Here is a 26,513-nt window from a genome sequence, read left to right as displayed (position 1 = left end):
ATTTATTAATATTTATAAAGTGATAAGCATTAAAATTTTCCGTTTCCAATGTTTAATTGCTGTTTCCAGAAATATGGATATAAATTAAATCAATTATGAAACAACATTAATAATTTTAAGTTTAATTTAGAAGTATTAAATTCATAAGATTTTGTCAAAAACAATGCTTTGAGAAAATTTACACTTTCGTTTCTTATACACTTAATAAAACTAAAAAAATAGCCGTCTATATAATAATTTTTTTTTATATATAACATATAATTTTCAATTGATTTAAAGTGAAATAAATAAATAAAACTTTTTTTTTAATTTAAAATGCGATTTTAATCATGTGTGTAAATAATAATCATCTCTATAAATAGAGATAATGATTAATAAATTATCTTTAAAATAATTTATTTCTTTGCCTTTTGAACAAGATATAATTTATTCAATTAATTAAATATAGCTGGTTTAAATTATCAAACGTTTTAAATGACAATCATAAATGAAAGACAACTGATTATTTCTTGAATAAGAATGTATTTCACAAGTGTGAGATACAGAAAACAATTATCGTAAAAAAAAATAAAGATTTATTTTGTCATAAATCCATGCATCACATTTGACGATTTCTAAAAACGTCTTCTTAAATTATAGTTAAAGTTTTTGATAATTATATTTTCTTGGTTCTTGGGAATTGAAATAAAATCTTTTTAGAGATATGAATAAAGTGTTCTTATTGAATGAGAAATAGGCTTAAGCCTATTTATGAAGAAAGATTTCAAATAATGTCATTTGTATAGTATCAATACAATTTTAAAACATAGAAAATACGATGAATCTTTTTTAACAGTAAAGAAAGTGCTTCTTATAGGTTCTGTAAGTTATTCAAGTCTCTTTGACTATTAACAATTCGACTTCACATTTTTAGTTAAATTTTCAAACACTGCTGAAAATTAATGTTCTTTTCACCGTAATAAATTCACCATTGCAATAAGTTTTAAATTTTTTATGAAAATTTACATAAATTACGATAGAAAAATCGAACGGGGGTAATCTTTTTTTTGATACTCATGCATATTGGCATAATGTGTCACTTTTTATTTTTCCTAATGCAATGTAAATAATTTGGGCGTCTTCCATTCCATTATTTACGCTCAAAATTTTATGCAAATCAACAAAATTGGCATAAAGATCACACACCTAATTCCATTTGTTTGAGACACTGAATTTGCCAAGCCTGAAATAGACCGACAAATGATCACCTCTTTGAAAAACTGAACAAAAGGAAACAACTGATGCCAATCTGGAAAACTAAAGATGTATTTATATACTTGATTTAATCCATCTGGTTAATTTTCTTCTCGTATTCTAAGTATATAAAGCTACGAAAATTGCCAGGTATTCCAGCAGCAATATCTATTCCTGTAAACGAATTAAAGAAGCACAGTAAAATGCTTCTTTATTCCAAATGGCAATCTTTATAGGATCTTGAAACTAACAACAAACTACATGCTATTAAACCTCATGCGCAAATGCGATCTTTATTATCAAATCGAAAATCAGACACACTGTTAACCCGTTTACGCACTGAGCATTCTAGATTCCCCCATCTCCACTTGTTGTTAGGTAAACAACCACCTATATGTTCTCAATGTTATTGCCAAATGTTTGTCCTACATATTATGACAGAATGCCCAAAATGCAATGCTATTTTTCGAAAACTCGAACATTCCATTACTTTTCTTACTTGGTGAGATAACACATACTCAAATTTTTGCATATTTGAAGTCCATCAAATTTTATGCACTCATTTGAACTTGTTTGTTTTTAAGTACACTTGTACACTGTACGTTTTTGATTATTGTATAATTTTAATCCTGGTTTGGCGCAACATAGTCAAAACCATAACTCCTGCGCCAGAAAAATCCAAACAAATCCAAATATAAGTATGTAAACAGAAATTTTTATAATCATTAAAATATTCAAATTCGTGATTTGAATTCGGGGCTCGACTCGTCATACCAGTCAACAATTTTGATTATTTAAACCGCCCCGGGTCTAAAAAACATTTTTTTTTTTTTTTTTTTTTGAAATTATACTAGTCTGCTGGTCTCTGAAAACGATAACTCATTTATAAATTCTTTAACGAAATATGAAACACACAGCAGAAAGAAGACATTTAAACGAAAATTCTTATGTAATCTTTATTTTATATACGAAAGGATTTTTTCTAAAATTATTTAGATACCGAAATTGAAATTTTGTAATATTTAACAAAAGCAATATTTGCAATATTTAACAACAAATACTTTAAGTATATAAAGCTGCGTAAGAAATCGAAAATGAAATTCCATGAGGAAAAAAAACTGAGTTATTATTTTATCTATCGATTACACTTGGTTGCATTAAAAAAAAAGTAACGTAACAAAGAAGAAAACTGGAGGTATTTTTCTTCATAGGATAACATTATGTCCGAAATTGTTGTTAGCTTGTACGCGACAGTCTTAAGATTCAACTTCAATATTAAATTAAATCTTAAGAAAAGAAATAAATAAAATATAAATCCAAAGAAAATATAAATCCAAAGAAAAAAAATAATGCAACCATTTAAAAATATTGCTGTTTTTTCCTGCTGTACAATTGTATATATAAAGATATAGAAAGGAACTGTGCAGCACAATAAACTGACAATGTCACATTTTACTAAAAATCAGTTAATCATTGTGTTCAAAATAGCGGAGGATTTCACAAATTATTTCAGGATCCCTTGCAAAAAATTGTGCATTTCAAAGTGATAAATATGCATTTAAACATTAATAATAACAACATTAGCAAAACAATTACTTTTTATTTCTTGCTTTTTATATATCTTTAAATCACATTTTTTTCACTATTCATCATAATTTCATACTTAAAATATTTTCCATTTTAAAGCGCAGGAAATGCGGTCGTTATAACTGGTGATAAATCGAAAAATATAAACAAAAAGTAAGCATTAAATGATTAGTAAATGTACAAATGAAATATATCCCCCACCCACTTTTTCCTTTTTTTTCTTTATTTAATTCGTTTACTTACATTTCTCTTATATTATTTCCTGTTTTTAGAAGCTTTTTTTTTTTCAGAATATTTTTATTTCAAAAAATAGGAATATGCTCAGATCGACAAGTGCTTTATTCCTAGTGAATGAAAGCATCAGGTACACTATAAAAAATACGTTACTTTGCGCATAGCGTCACGCAGGATTTACCAGAGAGAGCCGTGCGGCCATTAACAATTGGTGTGCTTGGCGGTATGAAAAGTAAACTATACGGCGGCGTGTTCACCATCTAAGATTAAAGAAGTTTCAATATTGGAATGAATATATTTCCATGAAGGAAATTTGGCTCTAGTGAGTTTTTTAAATTTTGTAATCGTTATATTGTTTAATTTCCTAAGATATCTAATTTTGACGAGGCCGCAGAACATGCCGATGTATCGATTAAGCTCGACTGTTGACTTTATAATAATTAAAAAATATGAAGCAGTTATTGAGCTAAAATTAAAGCTAAAATTAATATCTTTATAACTATAAAAAAAATGTAATATAACTTTTTACAATTGGCTGAAAACTCGGTATGGAATTTGTGTGCCTATTTTAATTCAAACATACAGAATGAATTTACAAACATATAAAATTAGTATATCTTGATTCACACCATTCAAAAGAATTGTAAAATGGTTTCAAAATGTTTTAATTTCGATTGATAATGGTGTTCACCCAAATAATAACTATAAAATATTATCCATAGAATAATTTAAAAACACTAAAATTTAATATTCTAAAAGTATTTTAAATTTGTATTGTCGTTCGTTGCTACACATTATTGAATTAATACAAAGGTTTTTGAGGGGTCTGTCATTTATACTAATTGCTATTTATTGTGCAAGTTATGGCATTGTTAAAACATTAAAAAATTCTTTGAATTTTACTATTTTTAATGGAATGTATTCATATTCTGATATTCATTTGTCAAATCTTTTTGATTTGGTGACCTCTGAAAAATATACAAATATTTTTAAAGAGACATTTCATATTCTCATTCATTTTTAAAATCATTTTGATTTGGTGCTGTATAATTAATTATGTAAATATGATTTAAATGTGCATAAATATTATTTTATCAAAATGAATGTTTTATGATTATATATTTGATTTATATGGTTTTGTAATGAATTTCCTATAAATACATTGACATAGATATTAAAGGTTTCCATGGTTCTTAGAAACTTTTTGAACCTTGCTTTCTGTACTTGGGCCTAGAAAAATACTTGATTTTTCTTTAGGCTTTGAAAAATAAGCAAAATGTTCAGATACCAATTCTTTTGAATGACTTACCGATAAACCTTATTCAAAAAATATTACTTTATTATTTCAGATAGTGTATTATAATAATCAATCTTCAGAAGAAAAAAATGGATGTCAAAATTGAATCTGAAATTAATAATTTGCCCCAATTATTTTTGAACATATTTTCTGATAACCATGAGAACTCTACTGTTTAGCATTTTTGAAAACTAGTCACCAATAAGTGGGATTTTTTTTTCAACACTTTTACTGAAAATTATTATGATAATCTGAAATTATACAGTAACATTTTTTGACAAAGGCAAATTTTAGAATAATTAATGCAATTATCAATCTAAAATTTTTACTAAGCATTTCCTCTCTTTAATGCATCTTTAAATGGCACTGCAGAAATTTCACTCAAATAGAATATGTTTCCAAATTTACACTTTTAAAAAAAATTTATTCCTTACATTATTAAGTTTTCTTAATATTCAACACTTCATTGTATAGATCTCTATAATATCTATAGCTTTTCAATTTGAATTTTTCCTCTTGGATTTATAGCCTTTTTTTAAAGGTGAAAAATGAATGTTAACACTTACTTATTCCATCTTCCACCCCTAATTCAATAATATATTAAGGTGTGAACTTAGAAGCCTGTTTTCAAGAGCAATCTCGACAACTTAAATCAATTAAATTAATGTTACATATTTTTTTCCACACTTCGACATATTTTATAACAATTTAATTCAGCTATTGGTTTTGCTTTCAGAATTCTATCAACAGAAAAAAAGATGTGGATGTGGAAGAGTTCTCAATCTCCAATCTTTTCTCTGTGTATAATTTGAAGGAAGAGAAAAAGAGGCGTAGCAAGCAGAATTACCATGAAAAGAAAGAATTTTCAATCGGCCCAGCAACTAGAGGTAATATTATTATATCTTAGATGCTAAACTGGAATGATCTTTAAGGTGTGGGGAGATTTATTATTCATATAGTTCTTGTGAGAATCCATTTATATTTGGCATTGGACATTTATATTTGACATTTCATACATTCAGTGTGTTCCGTTTCATTGTCTGGCGACCTTAACGTATATCAAATGTTGAACATTCAGCTAAACCTTGAAACAAAGCCGATGGATTCATACTTTTTTATTTTAGGATGAAAAAAAATGTTTAATTTAGATATTTGACTTCAACTTTAATGTGCCTTTTCACATTCGACAATATTTTTAAAAGAATTTCATAAAGTTTCTTCCCCCCCCCCATCTTGATCTGTCATTAGTATATTGAACATTTTTGATTTAGATTTCTTGAATGATATATTTCAAAAAGAATTTCCAACTTTGTTAATAAATACAGATGAAGCCTGTATGGGATCTGTGCAGTTGCAGCCTGTATGGGATTTTGAACTTCTTCATCTAACATGCATTATTCATTCAAAAGTTTACCAATGAAGTAAGAAGATTTTTCTTCGGATCTTTTAGAGAATGGGAAGTTTTTTGAAAAATTATTTGTCTAGAGAATGTAACTATTGTTGACAAGCTATCACAATGAAGAGCAATTTGTTATTTCTCATGAAGGGCACTTTATAACTCCAAAGTGACTAAGTCGTATTATTTTTTGACAGAATTTTCTCATCATTGACCAAAATTATTCAGCGGTTTATTATTATTATTTTAGATTTATCTACATTGGCTGCTCATTTTAAGTATAGAATATCATAAAAGATAGTCCCTGATTGTTTAAAAACTTTCATTGTCAAGAAAATTAATATTTTCGAAGGTCTAAAAACTCTGAATAACATTTCTTTGATTTTTCAAATAAAGATTTGTATGTCGTTATCAGAAAAAATCAGTACTGAATTCTTTGGAAATAAAATTTTAAATAATCTTATTAATCAGATTTTTTTTTTTAATAACAAGCCTACAGATTTGAAATATGAATGTCAGGTACATTCTTTTGTAATGTTTGGATAATTTCTATTTCAACTATTACTTACCAGAAGTATGAGTACTCAGATCCGAGGAGAAGTACGAGATAAACCAGGGTTTATCCCAGGGGCTGCTATAAGAGGATAAAAGTCATTCATTCTGTTCTTGTGATGGCAAGTGCCTATAAGAAAAAGAATTTTATTTAATAGAACAACTTTTTGAATTATTTGTCCTACAATTAATTAGAGTTTGAGGAGTTTAAAGCAAGCAAAAGTCAAAAAGTTTTCATCAAAATGTTGAAAATTTCAAAAATCTTATCAGAAGTTGCGAGATGTAATTAAGATTCTGCAATACATTTTTATATTTAGGGCATAATTGAAAGATCTTTTTTTTTTAATGGAAGTATTGAGGTTTAAATGCTAAAAGAAGCAATATGTGTTTTAAATCATATGTTTCAGCTGAATTTAAAAAATCTAATGAAGTTGAGAATTTCCAAATCACAAAAGAGCTTGGATATGCAGAAAAATGCCAAAAGATGACGTTGAAAAAAATGGGCAAGCAAAGATTAATATCTCAAAATGATGAAAAATGAAATGACGTCGCCATTAAAACTGAATTGTACATTTTATTTAAATTTATTGTTCACATTTCTGTACCTAAAGTTTATAATTTTAATGTCTTTGAATTTTCTATAAAGGGTTCCTGAATTTTATTGTACGGTAAGAAAGGAAAATTTCGTTGATTTCCTATTCTTGATTTTAAATAGGCACTTGATTTTAACAATAATAAAAATACCTCCTTCATATTAATAATAGAATTTGCTGACTGATTTTAATTTCATGTTTATTTATTATACCAAAGTAAAATTTATGCACTGTTTTGTTAGGAATATAAATAGCAAAGATACTATCTCCAGTAAATGTATTTATGCAAGTAGTTACTTTCATGAAATAATACTCAAACACCACAAATATTTATATTTACAAATATAAATATTTATATTTGTGATGTTAGAATATTATTTAAAAAATAACTCAGCTTCAACAACTGAGTAATTCCTAAATATTTTTTTTAGTTAAAGACTATACAAATTGTTATTGTTTTCTTAATCAATTGATAAAAAAATTAAACAAAGATTATTTGATTTTAGAATATAAGCATAAGATTTAAACAATTCCACTATTCTCTTGATCAAAAGAAATATAAATTTTCATCACCAGCATTTGGCACTTATTTTTGAAATTTGAAGATTTACTTTAATTGAATAGTCTGTTCAAATAGATGCATAGTAATTTTCAATTCTGTTATTTTTGTATGAAAAGTACAAGTATTATCCCCTCTATGATAAACAAAATACATTCACTAATTTAGTTTGCTAGAAATGCAATGTTAATTAACTTAATTATTTTTAATGTATGCAATGTTAATGAACTTAATAAATTTTGATTAGGGAACATGTTATTTAGGGGGAGGGATCTATCGAAGCAGTACATCAGTTACTCATATAAATTGAAGATTGGTATAAAAAAAAAATAAGCATCAAACAGTAAATTTTACAGGTTAGCAAAACCAACAGTTGGCAATAATGCACATTTACTTAACTGTTTTGTGCCAACCCTGATTGCACTTACTTATAGCACATGTTTGGTTGAAAGGTATAAAAATTATTTAATTTTCGAAAAATGCAAATTTACAATTTTATGGATTTAAATTAATTGAGTTGACTAAAAGAAATGGGTATTTAAATGAGTACCTCGATGTATTACTGGAGAAGAGAAGTGTTGAAACAGTAGTTTTTCAAGTATAACATAAAAGTGTTGGTATTATAGATGCCTACAAAGTGAACTGTGCAACCTTATATGTAATTAAGCCAGGAATAAATTTTTAAGGAGAGCAAGTTTCGAAATATAATATTTGTTTTTTAATTTGAGTAAAATTGGAAGTCCACTTAAGTATGTGTTATATTGAAAGGAATAATTGGTAAAAATTTCTCATTGACATTTGTATTCTTTTTTTTTTTTTAATTGATTCTGTTGAAAAAGACAGGATCATCAGAAATTGCCTATACTTCTTTATCAATTAGAATTTGCAGACAAAAATACTGCACTCTAAAAGTATGGTTCTTCAATTTCAAATGAGCCTTTCAATTTGAAAATCAACCATAATGAGTAATTTTCAAAATAGAAAAAATGAAAATTAGTTTTGAAAAAAGAAATAACTTTCATAACATTAGATCTTGAAAAACATTGTGTTCAAGCATATAACCAGGGAAGGTTTTCAAACTTAATAATGGAATCAAAATATTAACACCGGATTCAATCATCTTAATGTAACACAACTGATTTTACCAGTCTTTTTAACAACCATAACCTTTTAATTTAGACTTTCCTGTCTTTTAATATTAATAACTTTAGTTACTATAGTGACTTTTTATTTTATTTTTTAATGATTAATAACTTATTATTTTAAAAATCTGATGTCTTAACTCTCCTTTTATCCAGAAATATTATCTAGGTATGCACTTTGCTGCCTGTTTTGGATAGACAGATTAATCCAATAAAATTACTGTTATGTATTTTAGTCATGTAAAATTACAGTTTGATTGGATTACTACTCTGTATTTTAAATCAATATTACAGCATTTATATAACTGGAAACATACTGACATGCTTTTCAATTACCAAGTGTATGATTAGGTGATTCTGTATTGACCTGATACTTTATATAATGTATTTTTAATGGATCTGAAAGCTGTACATAAATACAAGTTAATCAGAGTTGATGTGAACTAAGAATACTGAGTATTTGATATCAAATTTTGAATTTGACTGATATCAATCGATATAGTTTATTCAGGGTGTGTATGCCATAAAAAAAATTCTTAACTTTGAAAATAATTTTTAAACATATTAAAAAGGCTTAATTTTGTGAAGTCTTTGTAAAATTCTTAATCTTTTTGAGAATTTCCCAAAAGAAAAAAAAAAAATGTTTTGTTTTCTCAAAGGTTGAATATTATAAACCGAAAGCATATGTGCAAGAATTTGTTAATCGAATATATCAGGAAAGAAAATTAATATAAGGGAAGAATTCAACGAAGGACACTTGGGTGAATTAGATCCAAGATACCAATATATATATTATATATACCCCTTGATTCTTCTTTCTTCTACAATGTGAATACTACAATAATTTTCTCCAACAGGCATTACAAAATATATACTTTATCATGTTAGTTAGTAACATTTAAATTCAAGTTTTAAATGGTGAATTATGTATTTTAGTTCAGCCTGGTAAATGTTTAATTTCTGTGTATGGATTTTTAAAGAAGAATAAGTGGCTTTATTCTATGATGGGAAATAAGTTTTTTAAAAAAAAACCCGAATTTAATATGCCAAATATATATATATATATATATATATATATATATATATATATATATATATTGAATATAGAATACTTACTGTGAAACTTTTCTATAGCACATGACACATTTGATCATCATTTTCATTAATATTTCATTTTTGATGAATCCCTTGAACAACTTGTTAAAGAAATTTCAGTGTACTGTAATGAATTGTAACTCATTAGAATGTGTAATTACATTAATCAATTGCATAAAATGCAGTATGATGAAATTTTAACATATAATGAAACATAACATATTATGATGTATAATGAAAGCATAAGTTTTCAATAATCTTGATTTCTTTTGCAGTTTTTTTTTTTTTCTCCATGTTTTCATGCATTTCAAAATTATTTGCTAGACCAATTTCATAAAATCTAATTTTTTTTAATTCTAATTAATTTTGTTAATAAGTTTTTCAGACCTTTTACTCCAAGGCTCAGATTCTAATATTTTTTTTAAGATTTTTTTTTTTTTTTTAAATTTTTATAGGATTTGTTTCCCATTGAAATCTTTTTGTACAGGTTTGGTTAAAGGTTTATTCTGATTGACAGAGCAATGTGCAGTATATACTATTAAGATTAGGCACAAAAAAATTTGGCTAAAAGTTGCTTCTAAGATATTAAAGACCTTCTAAGAACAGATTTTTTACAGAACGAAATTTTAATTACAAATTTAATTAAAAAACTAAAATAGAATTTTAATATATTTCCACATAACATCAAAGCATATTATTACAAACGAATTATTTTTATGCCATCTTTAAGATTAAAAAAAAGTAGCTTATAAATGATGTCTAGTTTAAATGAAGCTTCTTTTTTTTTTTCTCTTTAGTTTTTGTAATTAAAAAAAAAACTTGTTTTAGACATAATTTGTAATAATGTTTTTTTTTTAACCATGTGAGAACGTGCTGTTGTTTTGTTTAGGGAATTTTGAAGGTCGAAATCGCATAGGCAATGAATACTGCAGCTCGAAATCGCGTAGGCAATGAATAAAGCATAAATAGCAATTTTCACCATTTTTTAATCGTATATATATTTTATATGCTTTTGCCAGTATTGCATTATTATTATGTACGCTTCTTTGAAAACAAATGTGTTTTTAAAAGGTTGACCTGCTTTTACCAGTATTGCTTTATTGTTAGGTATGCTTCTTTGGCAGCAGATGCTTTTATAAAAGGTTGACGTATAACTATGACGTCATAGCTGTTATTTCATTTCAAAATCGGTCGAGCTCCAAAACATGGTTTGCCAGCTAGAAAAATTGAAAATAAATATTTTAAAAAATTATCAATATTATATTATATATATATATATATATATATATATATATATATATATATATATATATATAGAGAGAGAGAGAGAGAGAGAGAGAGAGATGATAAAAACCGATAGAGAAGGCTCGTGATTGTTTCAAACCGGTTTAAACTGGTTAATGACTTAAATTAAGACAAATAATCACTTAAAAATAATAATGTTCTCACATGATAATGTGAAATTCGCAATCGTAGATTTCATTATTATTTTTATTTATGTATGTTTTATAACGAAAACAATATCATTAAATCATTCAGTCATGTGCTTCTACTGCTGTTAACATCATGATTTAAAAAAATGTTTTCTTTGCTTTAATTTAAACTTACAAACTTTAAAGTAGTTAATTGAGTAAGATTCTCCATCTGATGAGTGTTATTAAATTTTGAGGTAATGTAATATATTGTATTTTGTAGGCTTACAAAATAATACTTTATAAAAAATAGCCCACATTTCAAAAACCAAGTCACATTTTTTATTTTCATTTTGCTTGTATTACAGAGCTGATTCCTTTTTATCTTTATAAATTTGTTTCCTTTGTTTATGTAAATTAAGAATTGTTAAATCTTTTGCATCTCTTCGTTATAATATACGAGATCATGTTTATCTGTAATTTTGTTTAAATCTGGAATAAGAAAATTTTATTTATTTTTGCATATAGGCCAAAAAGCAGGTTTTTATTTGATTTCGAAGATATGAAACATTTGAAAAAGCCTATCAAGTAGTAGTCTAGTAACTTTTGTAATAAGATATGATATTTTTTCTAAATTTGACAATTTCTGAAAGCTGCTGTTCTTTTGTATTAAAAGAAATTTGATCTATAATAACTCAATTAGAGCATGACATTATTCAATTGTCAAGTTTGTGACAGTTTTGTCAATCTTATAATGTTAATTGTTAGCTTTGTAAACTTTAAATAAAAAGCTCTAGATTGCTAAATATGGTGAAATTAGAGCAAGAGAGCATTTGCACATTCCATCCCAGCCAGGACAAATCTTATTTGTTGCTACATATATGAAAATCTAATACAAAATTATTGCCTCTGAATCAATGTTGACATAAGAGGTCACAGATTTTTATCTTCTTAATATATATAAATTACGTGTCACGTTGTTTGTCCGCGATGGACTCCTAAACTACTTAACCGATTTTAATCAAGTTTGCATACCGTGTGCAGTTTGATCTAACTTAAAAGATAGAATAGCCCTATTTTTGAATTTTTAATTAGAATTTTAATTATTAATTATAAACTAACTTTCCCGCCAAAAAAATCTTTTCATTTTCCCCACCGCCAAATGAGTACGGCTTCAGTTTTTTTTCCCAACAGTCATGAGGCTAGGCTTAAGATTTTTCGGCTGATTATTTGAAACGATTCTATTTATTTTCTTAATGTTTGATGCATTTAAAATTAAACATTGTTAATTAATCGATCTTTCAGATTCATTCTGAAGTACTTCTGAATTAAAATAAAACAATAAATTTCTAATCTGCATAGCGTTACCCCAACTGGCGTTGAAAATTCACGCATGCGCATTGTGTTCTGATTGTTGACATGACAACCATTATCAACGGATGATTTAAATTATTTTTAGGTTAATTGCATGTTTTTGTAATTAAATTGTATTTATGTTAGTTATATATTTTTTTGTATACGCTTATAGTTTTGATTATTTTAAACGATTCGTTTTATTTTCTTAGTGTTTGATGCATTTAAAATTAAACATTGTTAATTAATCGTTCTGGTCATAATGAATCTGAGAATATTTGTTGACAAATTCTTGAAATATTACATAAATTAGGAAATATATTCTTTAGTGCCCATAAAGTTTAAACGCTCAGTGACTGTTTTCAGTAATCATATTACAAAAAATATTATTATTTTAATTGCAGATTAATCCTTTCCATTTTAATTTATAGTATAAATTCTACGGGAACTAACAGAAAATTAGAGAGATACATATTACGTTATGACTGAAGGCGTTTATAATATTATGAGAGAATTATATGACTATCAAAATTTGAAGTGTTAAAATATTTTGATGAAGAAGCTATTAAAGTAGGAATTGCATAAAATATTTAATTATTAAAATTTTAACGAACATTAAGATTGGCGAACCGGCTGGTCGCCAAAGGCGGCTAGTTATCTTATAAAAGTTGACTTAATGTTTTGATAATGACAATTTTTTTAATTTTTTTATAAAAAGCAAAAAGATAATTTTTTTTACAATTAGAAAACGCCCTATGCTTATCCTATCCTGTATGCAGGTTTATATATGTAAATACAAAGAGCTAATGATAATTTTTTTTGACTAAAATGTTTAATTTTTTTGCAGCAATTTGTCACTATGCACCATATTATTTTCCATCCTCCTTTGTTGGAGATATAGGCATGCATGATATTTTTAACTATATATTTATGTATTTTTAAATCTAAATTACACCCTAATTAATTCCCAAAGTTTTATTTTGATTTAACCCATATTAACTTAATTCAAAAATGTTCTCTTATTTCCTGATCCAATTCCAACTTTTTTCTTTAATTAATGCTACAGAAGCTCTGTAAAAATGCTTAAAGCAGCGGTTCCCACATTCCGAATGTAGGGATAAAAATCTGTTATCTAAACACGTTCTTTTAAAAGATCCATATAATTCCTTTACCTAAATCGACACGTGTAAAGAAATCCGTATCAGAATCTTACAGTATATAATCATGGGGATAAATATTTCATTAGCTTTTACTCTTCTCGCACTTGTTTCGTTTTGTGTTGTATGTGATTGACGTGCCTTGTCGCTTCTTGCTTGTACATAGATTATGCCTCCCAGGATGGAATAAAAGCGAAGTTTAAAATTTTAAAGTTTCGGCCACGACTCTGCAAAATTATATATATTTTTCATCTCTAATCATTATTTTCCTTTACCACATGTAATGCCATGTAGTAATAATAACACATGGCACTCATGGTCTTCTCTTATACTAAATATATTAGAAAAGCTTTTCCTTTTCTCCTCGCAGCTATCCATTAATCATTGCCAAACCGAAGCCACAAGTAATAATTCTTCTGAACAATGCAATTTAGAACCATATTCATATTATTATTGCCAGTGCCTAAAGGACTAATTTCATTCCGTCTGGGAAGGAGGGGGGGGGGGATCATTACCATCTCTTTGAGATGCACAAGTATTGAGTACAAGAATTTACCTATACTTAATATAAGAAAACTGGATATTAGCCCAACAATATTAGTCTCTTGGACATTTCTATCGCATTTTAATCTAAAAATCTTGGTAATTGACACTTTTTTTTTTTTCTTCTGCATTTACTATTTTTCATATTTGCAGTATTCAATTACCTGAGAAAACTTTTTTATAAAAATGATTTATTATTAAAATATGAAATCTTGTAACAAATCTAATTTAAATGAAATATTTACTCATGATAATTTTTTTGTTTTTTATTTTATCAAGGTGATTGGATTCTGATCAAGAAGAATTTAATAACAGTTAAAAATTTTATTCAGTGTTGAAGAAAGAAAGAAAAAAATATAAATTTTTGTATAATATAATGAAAGAAGAAAGGAAGACTAGTGAAAAGATTTGAATAAGTTGCTAGAATCATAATCAGAGTATGATTTTGCAGTAATGAATAGGTTGTTGGGAACAAAATGGAAAAGAAATTTTTTAAGTGATTCTTGCAAAAACTTTGATATCTTTATTGCCATGTCATTTGGGGCAAAGTAACAAAAGTTACAATATGAATTTTTGAAAGAAATATTTTCACATTGTTTGTCTTTGGTAGTCTTCAAATATAGTTATAACTTTCTTCGAATCAAAGAGAGATCATTTCATTGCAAAATGGACCATAGAAGAAAATTTTTCAAATTCATCTGGAAAATAAAGGATTTTAGTTTTGTTTTTAACAGAACTTTTAGCTTTGAAAGTCCAACTTTCTTTGTACAAGAATTGCGTGGAACTAAATGGAATATAGTGCTTTATAATGAACAGTCTCCACTTTTTGAGAGCATCGTATGCAGGTTGCAGAGGCAGAATTATGACTTCGGTCCTGAACATATTCAAATAAATTATGAACTTTCTTTTATTTCTGGTGATGGAACTGTTATATGTTCTCAATTATTCATTCACAAAACGTACACTAGAGGTAGTTCTCATCATTTGTCATTCATAGGCGTTGATAAAACAAAAATGATTATGCATAAAAAGTTGTCTTTACCTAACGATACACTAACGATTCGCTGCAGAATATGGAAATGCGTGGGAGTAAATTCTGAAGCAGTAAGATGTACTGTCGAAAGCCGGATTCATACCGAACGTATATCTGTTACTGGGACTATTGAGAACTTCTGCAAATTAAAGACAAATAGTAAAAATATGGTTTGCATGGATTCATCATCAAAGGAAATTGTTTCATCTATGAATCTCTGCATAGATTACGATGGTAAACTTGACTTTCAAATTAAACCTGTCAATTGTGTTGTAAAAACCCACAAATTTCGTATTTTCATCTTGGATAACTTTAAAAATAAACTGAAAGTTTGTCAGGGTGAAATCTTTGACACAGAGTCACTGTTAATCCCTCTTAACTTATCAATAGAATACTTGATGGAAAATAAAGAGCTATATCTTCCACATGATGTGCTCACTATACAGTGTGAATTTGTTTTTCCTGAAGGCAATGTACTGCAGATAATACATGGCAACTTATATCAATACAATTCCGAAGATATACAACCAGTATTTACTAATGTAATGAATAGGGATATATGTGAAGAACACCTCACCGAAAGCATGACTACTTTGAAGGGTGGCTTGCTTTCACTGTTCAATGAAGGCTCCTTGTGCGATATCGAACTCAAGGTAGATACTGAAACCTTTCCAGCCCATAAAGTTATTCTGAGTGCTCATTCTCCTGTCTTCAAATCTATGTTTACCACTGACATGATAGAGAAAAGAGATAGTTCCATTGAAATAAAAGACTTAGATGCTGATACGGTGCGTCAAATGCTTTTATTTATGTACTCAGAAAATCTAGATAAACTAGACTATGAGAAGGCCAAAAGTTTGTACTTTGCAGCTGACAAGTACAACATTGTCTCATTAAAGCAGAAGTCCTCAAACTTCTTGAAGGAGAATCTTCCATTTTTAAACTGTTGTGACATTCTTCTCTTAGCTGAAAAACACCAAGACCACGATCTTAAAAGCTATGTTGAAGATTTTATTGCAAAGAACGATGAAATAATTCTTTATTCTGATGCGTGGAAGGAATTGGAGAACACTCATCCTTGGCTCACAACAGAAGTTCTCCGTGCTATATATATGAAAAACCGGAGAACCTGAGAGTATATTCAGTGACCGTAAGTATGGTTACTGTACTTTTTTTTTACATTCTTTTATTTTGCATTTTATAAGAATTAGTCAAGTGATAATTTGAAAATAAATTTTAATTAACTAATTTTTTAATTAACGAATTCTATAAAAATTACATTCAGTAAGTAAACATGGGGTCGTCACATGCACGCGAGGGAACCGCACACCCACTGAAGAAAACTCTGAAAAGGTTCGCCTTCTGGTGGGAGGGGTTGCCAAAAGTCGCCAAAGGCAGAGATCGGCTATCCTACTTGGCGACGCATCCCAATCCCGGCGATTAGAAATAATTTCTGATTTCTTTTCAATATATTAATATCATAAAGAAATTATAACGAAACTGAAATAATTGTCTTGATGTTTTAACTTCAATATTTATGTGAAATAGTTTCTATAAAAATTTAATTACTTTTTGCGGTCATTTCTCAGTCATTTTTTCTTTTAAATTTAAAAACAAATCAGTGGGCTCACCTTGACTTTCTGGGATATTTCTACAACATTTTACTTATTATGTATTTAATTTCGCTGTATAGTGAAAAATCAAATATAGAATTCGAGGCATTACCTTTTCTCTGTGATTGGCTAGGTTCATATTTCGATATTGATCAGAAATTTTGGTATATAGATAGTGTATTGAATTACGCTCATCTAACATTATTTATTTTCGGATTTTTGAGTTAACATATAAACACAAATAGATAGGTCAGTCAGTAATCAATTCTGAGGAGATTGAATCCAAAATTTGATACTCTTTCTCAATTCAGGCGATTGTTTCTTCCAAACTTGTTTTGGTACGGTTAACAGGATCATGTGAACTCTTGTAGACAGACTTCCAACGGAATGTTTCATGTAAAATTTGTCAGAAATTTATAGTTTTGAAATTAATTGAATGATCTTTACCTCCCCCTCCCCCCTCACTTTTTATTTTAGTGTGGAGAAAGTATAGTAATCTCCAAAAAATTCTTTTCCCTTGATGCATTAAAAAACTTAAGATGCCTGGTAGATTTGATAATTCTATGTCCTAACTATCTGATCGTTAGGCCTAACCAACGACGAACGTATCGATGCAGATATGCTTTGTTTTAAATGCGCACTATAAGCGTACTGGACTCGTAATTTGATAGCGTTTATTAAGCTGGATAGTAAAGCTTAGAAGAATATAAATAATATTGTAGCTAATGAAAAACATTATATTATACTATTATCGTTTGGATAGGAGGAAAAAAACGAAGAATAAAAACTAAGGACGGTAATGGTCAGCGGGAGTTGTCTTTCCAAAACTTTCTCCTATACACTCTAATGAAGATATTTGTTATCTCAGGGAGCACCTTAGCATTGGCGTACAATAGTTAAGAAATATTAACCTTTAACGTGAATTTAGCATTTTTATTGAATCTATCATGTCTTCTTAGGCACGGTTAATGATTCGAAAGTTAGTGAGACAGATAGTACACTCTTTGTTAGGTTAAGCTCAGGCTTTTATAGATATCTGCGTATAGATACTAAATCTGTGAACCAAATTCTATCTATGTAGCTTTCTTCGTTTTGTAGTTATCGTGTTTACTTACATTCGAGCAACCAGACAGACATACTTCCTCTAGATGGATTTTGTTCAAAATTTAATAGAAATCTATGAATTTGGTATTATGGCCGTATACCAAATTTCATCCGTCTAGAGTCTAGACCAAAGCATTTTTTAAAAAATTTATTTATCTTTGTCACAAATAGACAGACATTTTCCAAAAATGTGCTTTTCGAACTCGGAGAGATGTAAAACGTGGAAATATGTCAGAATCTCGAACTTTTGGACGATTATTATAACTCTCTATACTATGTATATACGAGAAAATAAAAACGAATATATAATACCAACAGCAAAAAAAAAAAAAAAAAAAAAAAGTCATCATGCCTAAAATATGATGCAAGAAATTTTCAAATGAGAAATATAATCACAAATATTACAATTGCCAGAATTTTATAGTAATATTCATTCTTAAATTTTTATTTTTATATTTTTTTAGATCTTTCGAAAAGTTTGTTGTTGTTGTTTTCCAGATCAGCATGAAGTTATTGAAGTCTTTGGCCATACTATGAAAGATACTTATTCTGCTGGGGGAAAAAATCTTCTGCTGGGAATAAAAATCGTCTGCTTCAAAAAACTCCTTGGATATTTTTTTTTTTATCTTTGTGTAATATTATACAAATAAATATTTTTTTTTTTTGAAATGTGGCATTTATTTACTTTTAAGATGTATTTTCAGATCTTTGTTGCATTCTATCAAAATTATTTTCAGTATGTAACTGTCTTACTAATTATTGCATGTTTATCATACACAGAAGCAATTCCTAATTTATAATTATAAATTAGGAAATTTGTAATTATTAAGTTTAATTTTACATCTATATTAAAAATAGCAAAATATTGAATTTGATGCATAAACCTTAACGCAGAAAAATGTAACTTTTTTTTTTTTTTTGACTTAGCTGTTGCCTTTTAAGTATTAGTTATCTTTTATTTAATTTTATTTATTCATCAAATATCAGTCTGTTTTTTTTTTTTTTTTTTTTTTTTTTTTTTCAACACCATGCCTTATTTTTTGAAAGAAAAAATGTCAATATTTTTCCACATTTAATTCAACAAGAAAAATTCCTCTTCTGCAATGAAAAGTGGCCCTCTTCTTCCTCGCTTTTTCTACAAAAACAGTTCCAGTTGAGGACAAGGCATGGTTTATGTTGGTCAAAGATAGTTTTTATTAATTTTTTTACTTGATAGTTTAAATGAGTTTCAAGTGTGTATCAAATTCCGTTGTTAGCAAAAGAAAAAAAAAATCTTCCACATAATCTTTTGTGAACATGCAAATTAAAACAATGCAGTAAAATCGAATTATATTTTTTCGCTACTAGTGCACAAGCATTGTTCTTAAGCAACGTTCACACGAAGCCAACTATTGCTGGCAACAGAAGACCACGCCTACCTCAAGATGATCACGCGACCGGAATGGGACAATAGCAAATGGTTTTCTCATCGGGACAACTATGTGCTATTATCCCATTGTGGACACGTGATCTTCCTGAGATAGGCATGGCCTTCTATTTCGGACAATAGTTGTCCTTGTGTGAACGCTACTTTATATTGCAGTTTACAGAAGATAGATTATTAAAAAACACTTAATTGAACATTATTGTTATCAGTGAATACAATAGCTATAACCATACATTTTAAAGAAAATTAAAATTCTAATATGAATAGTATTTAATGAAATTTTATTGAAAATGCATTTTTTAGAAATTATTTAATTTTACGAAACTGAAAAGAAAAAAACAATTGTGATTGCTTTTTAAATATTTTATCAGGCTCAAATTATAATGATTTTGTTTGAATATAGAATTTCAGCTAAACATAACAGAATTCTTTATTTGTCCTTTATAAAATATATTTAAGAAAGATTATAATTCATATGTCATCTAGACATGTTTTTTATTTGTTTCTTCAGCTTGAGAAAATACCCCAATTCAAATAATTTGTATCCAAGTATTTCATATTTATTTTAAGTAGTCTAGATTTTTAAAATGATAAACTGAATTTGTAGGAAGACGAGACTCTTTATAACTTCATTATGAGGTAAACGAAAATAATAGATGAGTTTCAGGAACAATTGTTTAATTATTTTCTAAGTACCACATTTCACAAGACAACACGAAAATAACGACTCTCACTTAAAATACAATCTAATAATGACCCCCAAGTAGGATCCTGGGAAATGTACCTTGATGCTAATAAGGTAACGCCATCTATTATATCAAAAGAGAAGGTAGTAAAGTTATGTAACTGCTACAAATTTAAATTTCAAAGCTAGAGTTACTCTAATTTTCTGTTCTTAACAGTTAATAGATTTATTACATTGTAATCATCAGAATTTATAATTCAATTTGGAAATTTAATTTTTTCTAATATTTCTGAACTTTAGTTTTAAATATCATTGTTGTGTGTAAATGTTATAAATGTAGTCAAAATTTAACCAGTGGCCATCAAGCAAGTTAATGAAATTATTCCAATTGAACAAGATTTCCTTCCTGTAAATGGATATTGTTCAAATTTTGAAAGAAATCTACAGATTTGGTGAAAAAATCACATACCGAATTTCATCTCACTAGCTCAAAGTGTTTTTAAGTAATGCTCATTGGCACAGTTCCAAAGATGTGTTTTTCTATCCGAGAGAAATCTGAAACCGACTAAATTTTGAGTTTGAATTTTATTACATTTATAATATTTTGTATTTTTACACTAGAAAGTAAAAATATACTAATTTAGCATTCTTGAAAAAAATCCGTCGATGTAAAAGTAATCTTGCTGAGAATTGGCCAAATGTAACATTCTAAAGAATGAATGTTCATCAACACTGATCATTCTTACTGAAAGATTCTGCATTAATCTAATGAATACTGCCACTCAGTCCATAAATATATTTTTCCTGGCCACTTCAATACTGTTAATGCTCATAGTTTGAAATAATCTTAAACTGTATTGGAAAAAAAAGGGCATCTCTGAGTTGCAGATTACGAGTGGACGGTTCTGTTGTAGATTCGATGCTAAATAACTGTGACGTGATTGTTAAATGAAACATTTTGCCCAAAATTTGAAAGAAATCTACACATCCCGTAAAATGGCCAATTCTATCCCTCTAGCTCAAAGCATTTTTTAGTTATTTTCATAGACGCAATTCCCAAAAATGTGTTTTTCTACCCGAAAGAAGTGCAAAAAGGGGTTAATTGAGAAAATTCCGAGTTGGATTTTTATGACAATTACAATATTTTGTATTTTTACATAAGAAAGTAAAATTTACTAATTTAGATACCAATTTAGCATTCTTCAAAAAAATCCGTTGATGTAAAAGTAATCTTGCTGAGAATTGGCCAAATGTAACATTCTAAAGAATGAACGTTCATCAACACTGATCATTCTTACTGAAAGATTCTGCATTAATCTAATGAATACTGCCACTCAGTCCATAAATATATTTTTCCTGGTCACTTCCATACTGTTAGTGCTCATAGTTTGAAATAATCTTAAACTGTATTGGGAAAAAAAGAGAATAAAAAAGGGTATATCTGAGTTGCAGATTACGAGTGGACGGTTCTGTTGTAGATTCGATGCTAAATAACTGATGTGATTCTTGAATAAAAGATTTTGTTCACAATTTGAAAGAAATCTACATATTTCGTATAAAGACCACATGCCGAATTTCATCCTTGTAGCTCGAAGCATTTTTCAGTTATGTTCATACACACAATTCTGATTTCTGAATTTAGTTTGCAGTGAAATTTACTTAATTTTTTAATTTGAGCATTTATCAACGTGATGGCAGCATGTTGATAAAGGTTAATTTTCTTTTCATGTAAGCACAATGTTCTCGTGCAGGTTAAATTTTATTTTTTATTGTATTCTAGCTGGTACCCGGTGTGTTGCTACTACAGAAGAAATAATTTTGGAAATATTTGAAATAGCTATCTTGTTTAATCAGGAATGATATTTATTTTCTTATCGGCAATGAATACATTCATTGAAATCGAATGATATATAAAGTAGAAGTATAAATATTATTCAATCTATTTTTTTAAAAATTTTATTATTCAAGTATAATTTAAATTTTTTTTTTCTGCAAAAACAAATTTCGTATCTCTCTGACTCCTGAGCATTCACCATACTACTAGCCATGTGAAAAACATGGATTTTCTAGGTTCAAAGTTTTATCGCCATTTGATGAACAATACGGCAGCGCATAAGATACGAACAAACAAACATTCATTTTTATATATTCTATATCATAATTGTACTATGTATTACGATATTTCCGGGTTCGTTTGGATAGTGGGAGTCATATGGTGTGAAGAACACTCAATCACCAGGCGGCAGTAGAAAATAAAACAACGGCATTTATTTACACGAAGACACACAGGACAGCGCACAAAGACGACAACTATATACAGTACAAAAGACGATTATCTTCAGCCGAGACGTGCAGCAACAACAGCATATAACAAGACAGACAGACAGTAGCGCATAGCTTAGTTAAGCACTAGCTTGACTCCGTCACTGCTCCGCTTTTCTCTGGAAGGCCAGTTTTTTACCGCCGATTCCGACTACTCTGCCCTAGCAGCTGCGGCCGCTTCCTTTTATAGGTCTCAGGAGGCTGGGCTAGACGCCTCTCAACCAATCAGGAACGTTCGAGGCGTATCCCCGTTCCTACTGGACGGATCAGAAAATTTCTCGATGTTTCGGGTATAATCTATTTTGGCGCCAAAGTCGCAAAATTCGTCGCCAAGTTTGTCGCCATGCTCCGGGACCCTCCGACGCGACACCGAACTCCGCCCAATACCGATGACTGTAAAACATTCTTTCCGATGGTGGAACCGACTATGCTGGGAAGCAGCATTAGAGATTCGCAACATATGCCTATAACATTCGCGCAAATGCAAGCAATACATTCGGAAAATTTTATCGCCATCTGATGAACAATACGGCAGCGCATAAAATAGGAACAAATAAAAATTCATTTTTTATATATGAAATGATAGATATGGTTGAAAAATACACTTTGAATATTTTTTAAAAATTAATTAAGAATTGAAGAAAAAAAAAAGTTATACGACAAAATAAAAAGTATCATTGAAAAGAATATTTCTTAAATTTATAGATGTAAAAAAGACTTTTGTGCTATAATATTTTCTCTACTATAAGCCAAAATTTCGATCATTTTTTCATTAATTATAATTCTGATTGAAATTTCAAATAAATTGTCAGAGGTACACATTCCCACCTCCCAAATTATATATGTGCCAGTTTTGACCTCTAAATATGTTGCCCAATAAAGCATCAATACACACACGCTCATCTAAGTAGAGATATGGTCAATAAAATAACTCTAAGAGGAGAGATTAAAAGAATAGGGAAGAAAAGAACGAAAGAAAATATGAACACATTACTCTGTGTCATTTTTTTTTTTCACTTTGAACGCGCAGGAATTTCTAGAGCATCATTTCCCGTATGAGCTGTGAAGGAATTTCCTGTACGCGTACCTTTGAATGTTTATTTTCTTCCAAATGAAGCCTGAATCGTGTTTCAGATATTATTCGGAAGATATGTATTTATAAAAAGCAATTTATGTATCCAAATAAAAGCGTCATAGATATGTAACACAGATGGAATTTGGCGTTTTCAGGATTGTAGTACAAATGCATCTTCTGCCAAGTTTCTTGACTCCGATCATTTTTCCTTTTTATGTCTTACATTTTTTTGTCTTTCAAATTTTTAATGCTTCTACCTAAAATAATTCTTTTTCAGTTCCAACGCCTGCTGTAGGTTTGCAAATGCATAATAGCCTTAGAAACACTACTTCTCTAGTAGCACATATGTATTGTACGATATTGTGTGATTTTAAACAAATTCCTAATATTGTTAACTGTACAATATTGTTAAATATTAAATTATATAATTTAATATTGCACAATATTGTATAATATTGGCAATAGGATGTGTTTCATTTGTTAAACTTGAATTTCTTTTACGTAATATACTGAAATAGAAATATTTCTATATTTATGCCCTGATGGCACAGTTTCTAACTAGTGTGGCATTTTCAAGTAGAGAGAAAATCATTGGGTATTTTCAACTATTCTATCTAGAGTAAATACAGGGTGGTCAAAAAAAAAACTTCCTCTATATATGAAACCCTAGCGGCCTATCCACTCAACCAACCGAACCAAAATTTCAGACATGGTTGTTTGAAGGTATGCGCTGGAGATTGTGATGATTCTAAAAAACGCAGAGCTCACGGTTACGGTGACAATGAGAGAATTTTGAAATTTTCAAATGGCAACACCCACTTTTTCCTTGCGCAAATTGATCAGCGTATTGAAAAATCACAAAAGGAGTTGGAACGATTAGCGTGTGGCGAAAATTGCCGCCGTAAAGTATTTGCAAAGAAGAGCATTATAAAGGACTAATGGCAACACAGAGGAAAGAGAAAAAAAGTTTTTATTGGAATGGAAAGTTATAATTACAGGTTTTCAACGTGTTCACCTTCGCAGGCGACAACGCATTGCATTCGGGAGATTGTGGACAACAATGCCGAACGTAACATGAAAGGAGGAATCTGCATAACTTCACGTGTTATAGCATCTTGCAATTCTGACACAGTTGCAGAATTCCGTTATTCCTGAATTGCAGCAACGAAATGTCATTAGGAACATTGTTTGGATGCAAGATGGGGCTCCTCCACACGTCGCCCAATGTGTTCGACCAGTGCTGCAACAACACTTTGGTGATAGAGTCATCTCTATTAACTTTGCAGTTTCGTAGCCACCGCGGTCCCCCGACTCACTCCTATGGATTTCTGGTTCTGGGGTTATCTGAAATCTAAGATGTATACGCCTGGTCCACGAGATGTGTCAGAATTGCAAGATGCCATAACACCTGGAATTATGCAGATTCCTCCTTTCATGTTACGTTCGGCATTGTTGTCCACAATCTCCCGAATGCAATGCGTTGTCGCCTGCGAAGTGGACACGTTGAAAACCTGTAATTGTAACCTTCCATTCCAATAAAAGCTTTCCTCTCTGTGTTGTCATTAGTCCTTTATAATGTTCTTCTTTGCAAATGCTTTGCGGCAGCAATTTTAGTCACACGCTAATCGTTCCAACGCAATTTGGGGTTTTTCAATACGCTGATCAATTTGCGCAAGGAAAAAGTGGGCTTTGCCATTCGAAAATTTCAAAATTTCCTCACTGTAACCGTAACCGTGAGCTCTGCGTTGTTTAGAATCATCACAATCTCCAGCGCATACCTTCGAACAACCATGTCTGAAATTTTGGTTCGATTGGTTGAGTGGATAGGCCGCTAGGGTTTCATATATAGAGGAAGTTTTTTTTTTTTTGACCACCCTGTATTTATTTGAAGGGATACTGTTCACAGATATGGGTTTGCATGCTCACATATATGAATACATTAAAAACCTCGAGGCTGAGTGTCCACTACATCTGATAAATATATGCTAAAATCAGTCAAGTATTGACGTCCAGTCCCTGGTATCGAGAGGAAAAATATCTGAACAAAAAAAAATCATCTCACACCCCTTTAGTAGGTCATCATCTATTTCGGATACATACCAATAAATTATGCTTGCAATCCGGACCCGAAAAGCATGTAAGGAAGCAATCAATATTTTATATCCCAGAGAACGCCTTGCGTGGAATTGGCGTAATATTTATGAAATATTAACTATGGTGTGAATATAGCATTTTTGCGGAATTTTGTAATTCTTGGCGATTTATGTGGCGATTAATTCCTAGCATGCGGTTACTAATATCCGAAAATCGAATTTGTGTTTTAGACTCTTTTTCCTAACCGATTGAAATAAAAATTTGACTCAAAACTACACTTGCATTAAGAAAGTGACATACCAAATTTTATTTATTTAAGTCATTGTGTCTAAGTTATTTCAATTACATGTTTCTAAAAGTTCAGTCCGAAAGATGGTCAATCCCTTGTTGGATTTGACTCAAAATTTGGAAGGTATCTAGACTATAGATATTAATTCTATGCATCGAATTTTACCTATCTAGCTCTCTTTGTTTTGTAGTTACCTTGGTAAATTATATTCAAATAGTAGGACAGACAGATTTCGTCCAAACGGTTGTTGCTCAAAATTTGATAGAAATATACAAATTTGGTATAAAGACCGTATACCAAATTTCTTCCGCCTAGACCAATTTTGAGTTATCTTTGTCACAGACAAATAGGCTCACGTTTTTCGAAAATTTGTTTTTCGAACTCAAGGGGAAGATCAGAGAAGAACTAAAATAAGAAGATTCGTCAAAATAATGAGTGCGAATTTTTTGACGATTATTATACTTTTTCTACACTACGCATAAAAGAAAGTAATGAAGAGTCAAATGCAATCTTTTGTGTGCGCTAACACTATTTTAATTTTTATTTTAAAATTCTTAATTAGGAAAGAGAAATGAATTGAAAATATTAAATTTCCCACTTTAAATAAATTTCAGTTTCACATTAATGTTCTTTTATTTTATATTTCTTATAAAGGGCATACAAAAACCTATACTCTGGAATTCTGAAATCAATCCCCCCCCCCCGATTCCCAACTAGAT

At 29.2% G+C, this 26,513-nt stretch overlaps 1 protein-coding gene across 2 annotated transcripts; it reads left to right on the top strand.

Annotated features, from left to right (window-relative positions):
• The first annotated feature begins 3,246 nt into the window (after positions 1–3,246).
• LOC129989377 (TD and POZ domain-containing protein 1-like) lies at positions 3,247–18,565 on the top strand. 2 transcript variants are annotated; one of them, XM_056097881.1, is made up of 4 exons: positions 3,247–3,376; positions 5,088–5,238; positions 14,433–16,336; positions 18,402–18,565. In XM_056097881.1, the coding sequence occupies exon 3, from the start codon at positions 14,820–14,822 to the stop codon at positions 16,317–16,319; it is 1,500 nt and encodes a 499-aa protein (XP_055953856.1). In that variant the 5' UTR covers positions 3,247–3,376; positions 5,088–5,238; positions 14,433–14,819; the 3' UTR covers positions 16,320–16,336; positions 18,402–18,565. The 2 variants fall into 2 exon arrangements, with proteins under 2 accessions (XP_055953856.1, XP_055953857.1); XM_056097882.1 differs by having other exon boundaries at positions 18,368–18,565.
• Positions 18,566–26,513: the final 7,948 nt, after the last annotated feature.

Source organism: Argiope bruennichi, chromosome 10 (assembly GCF_947563725.1).
Source record: "Argiope bruennichi chromosome 10, qqArgBrue1.1, whole genome shotgun sequence".
Lineage (NCBI taxonomy): Eukaryota > Metazoa > Arthropoda > Arachnida > Araneae > Araneidae > Argiope > Argiope bruennichi.
This window is presented reverse-complemented; position numbering and strand designations above follow the sequence as displayed.

Coding starts and splice junctions, on each gene's coding strand:
- LOC129989377 (XM_056097881.1), top strand. CDS start 14,820: ATGGACCATAGAAGAAAATTTTTCAAATTCATCTGGAAAATAAAGGAT.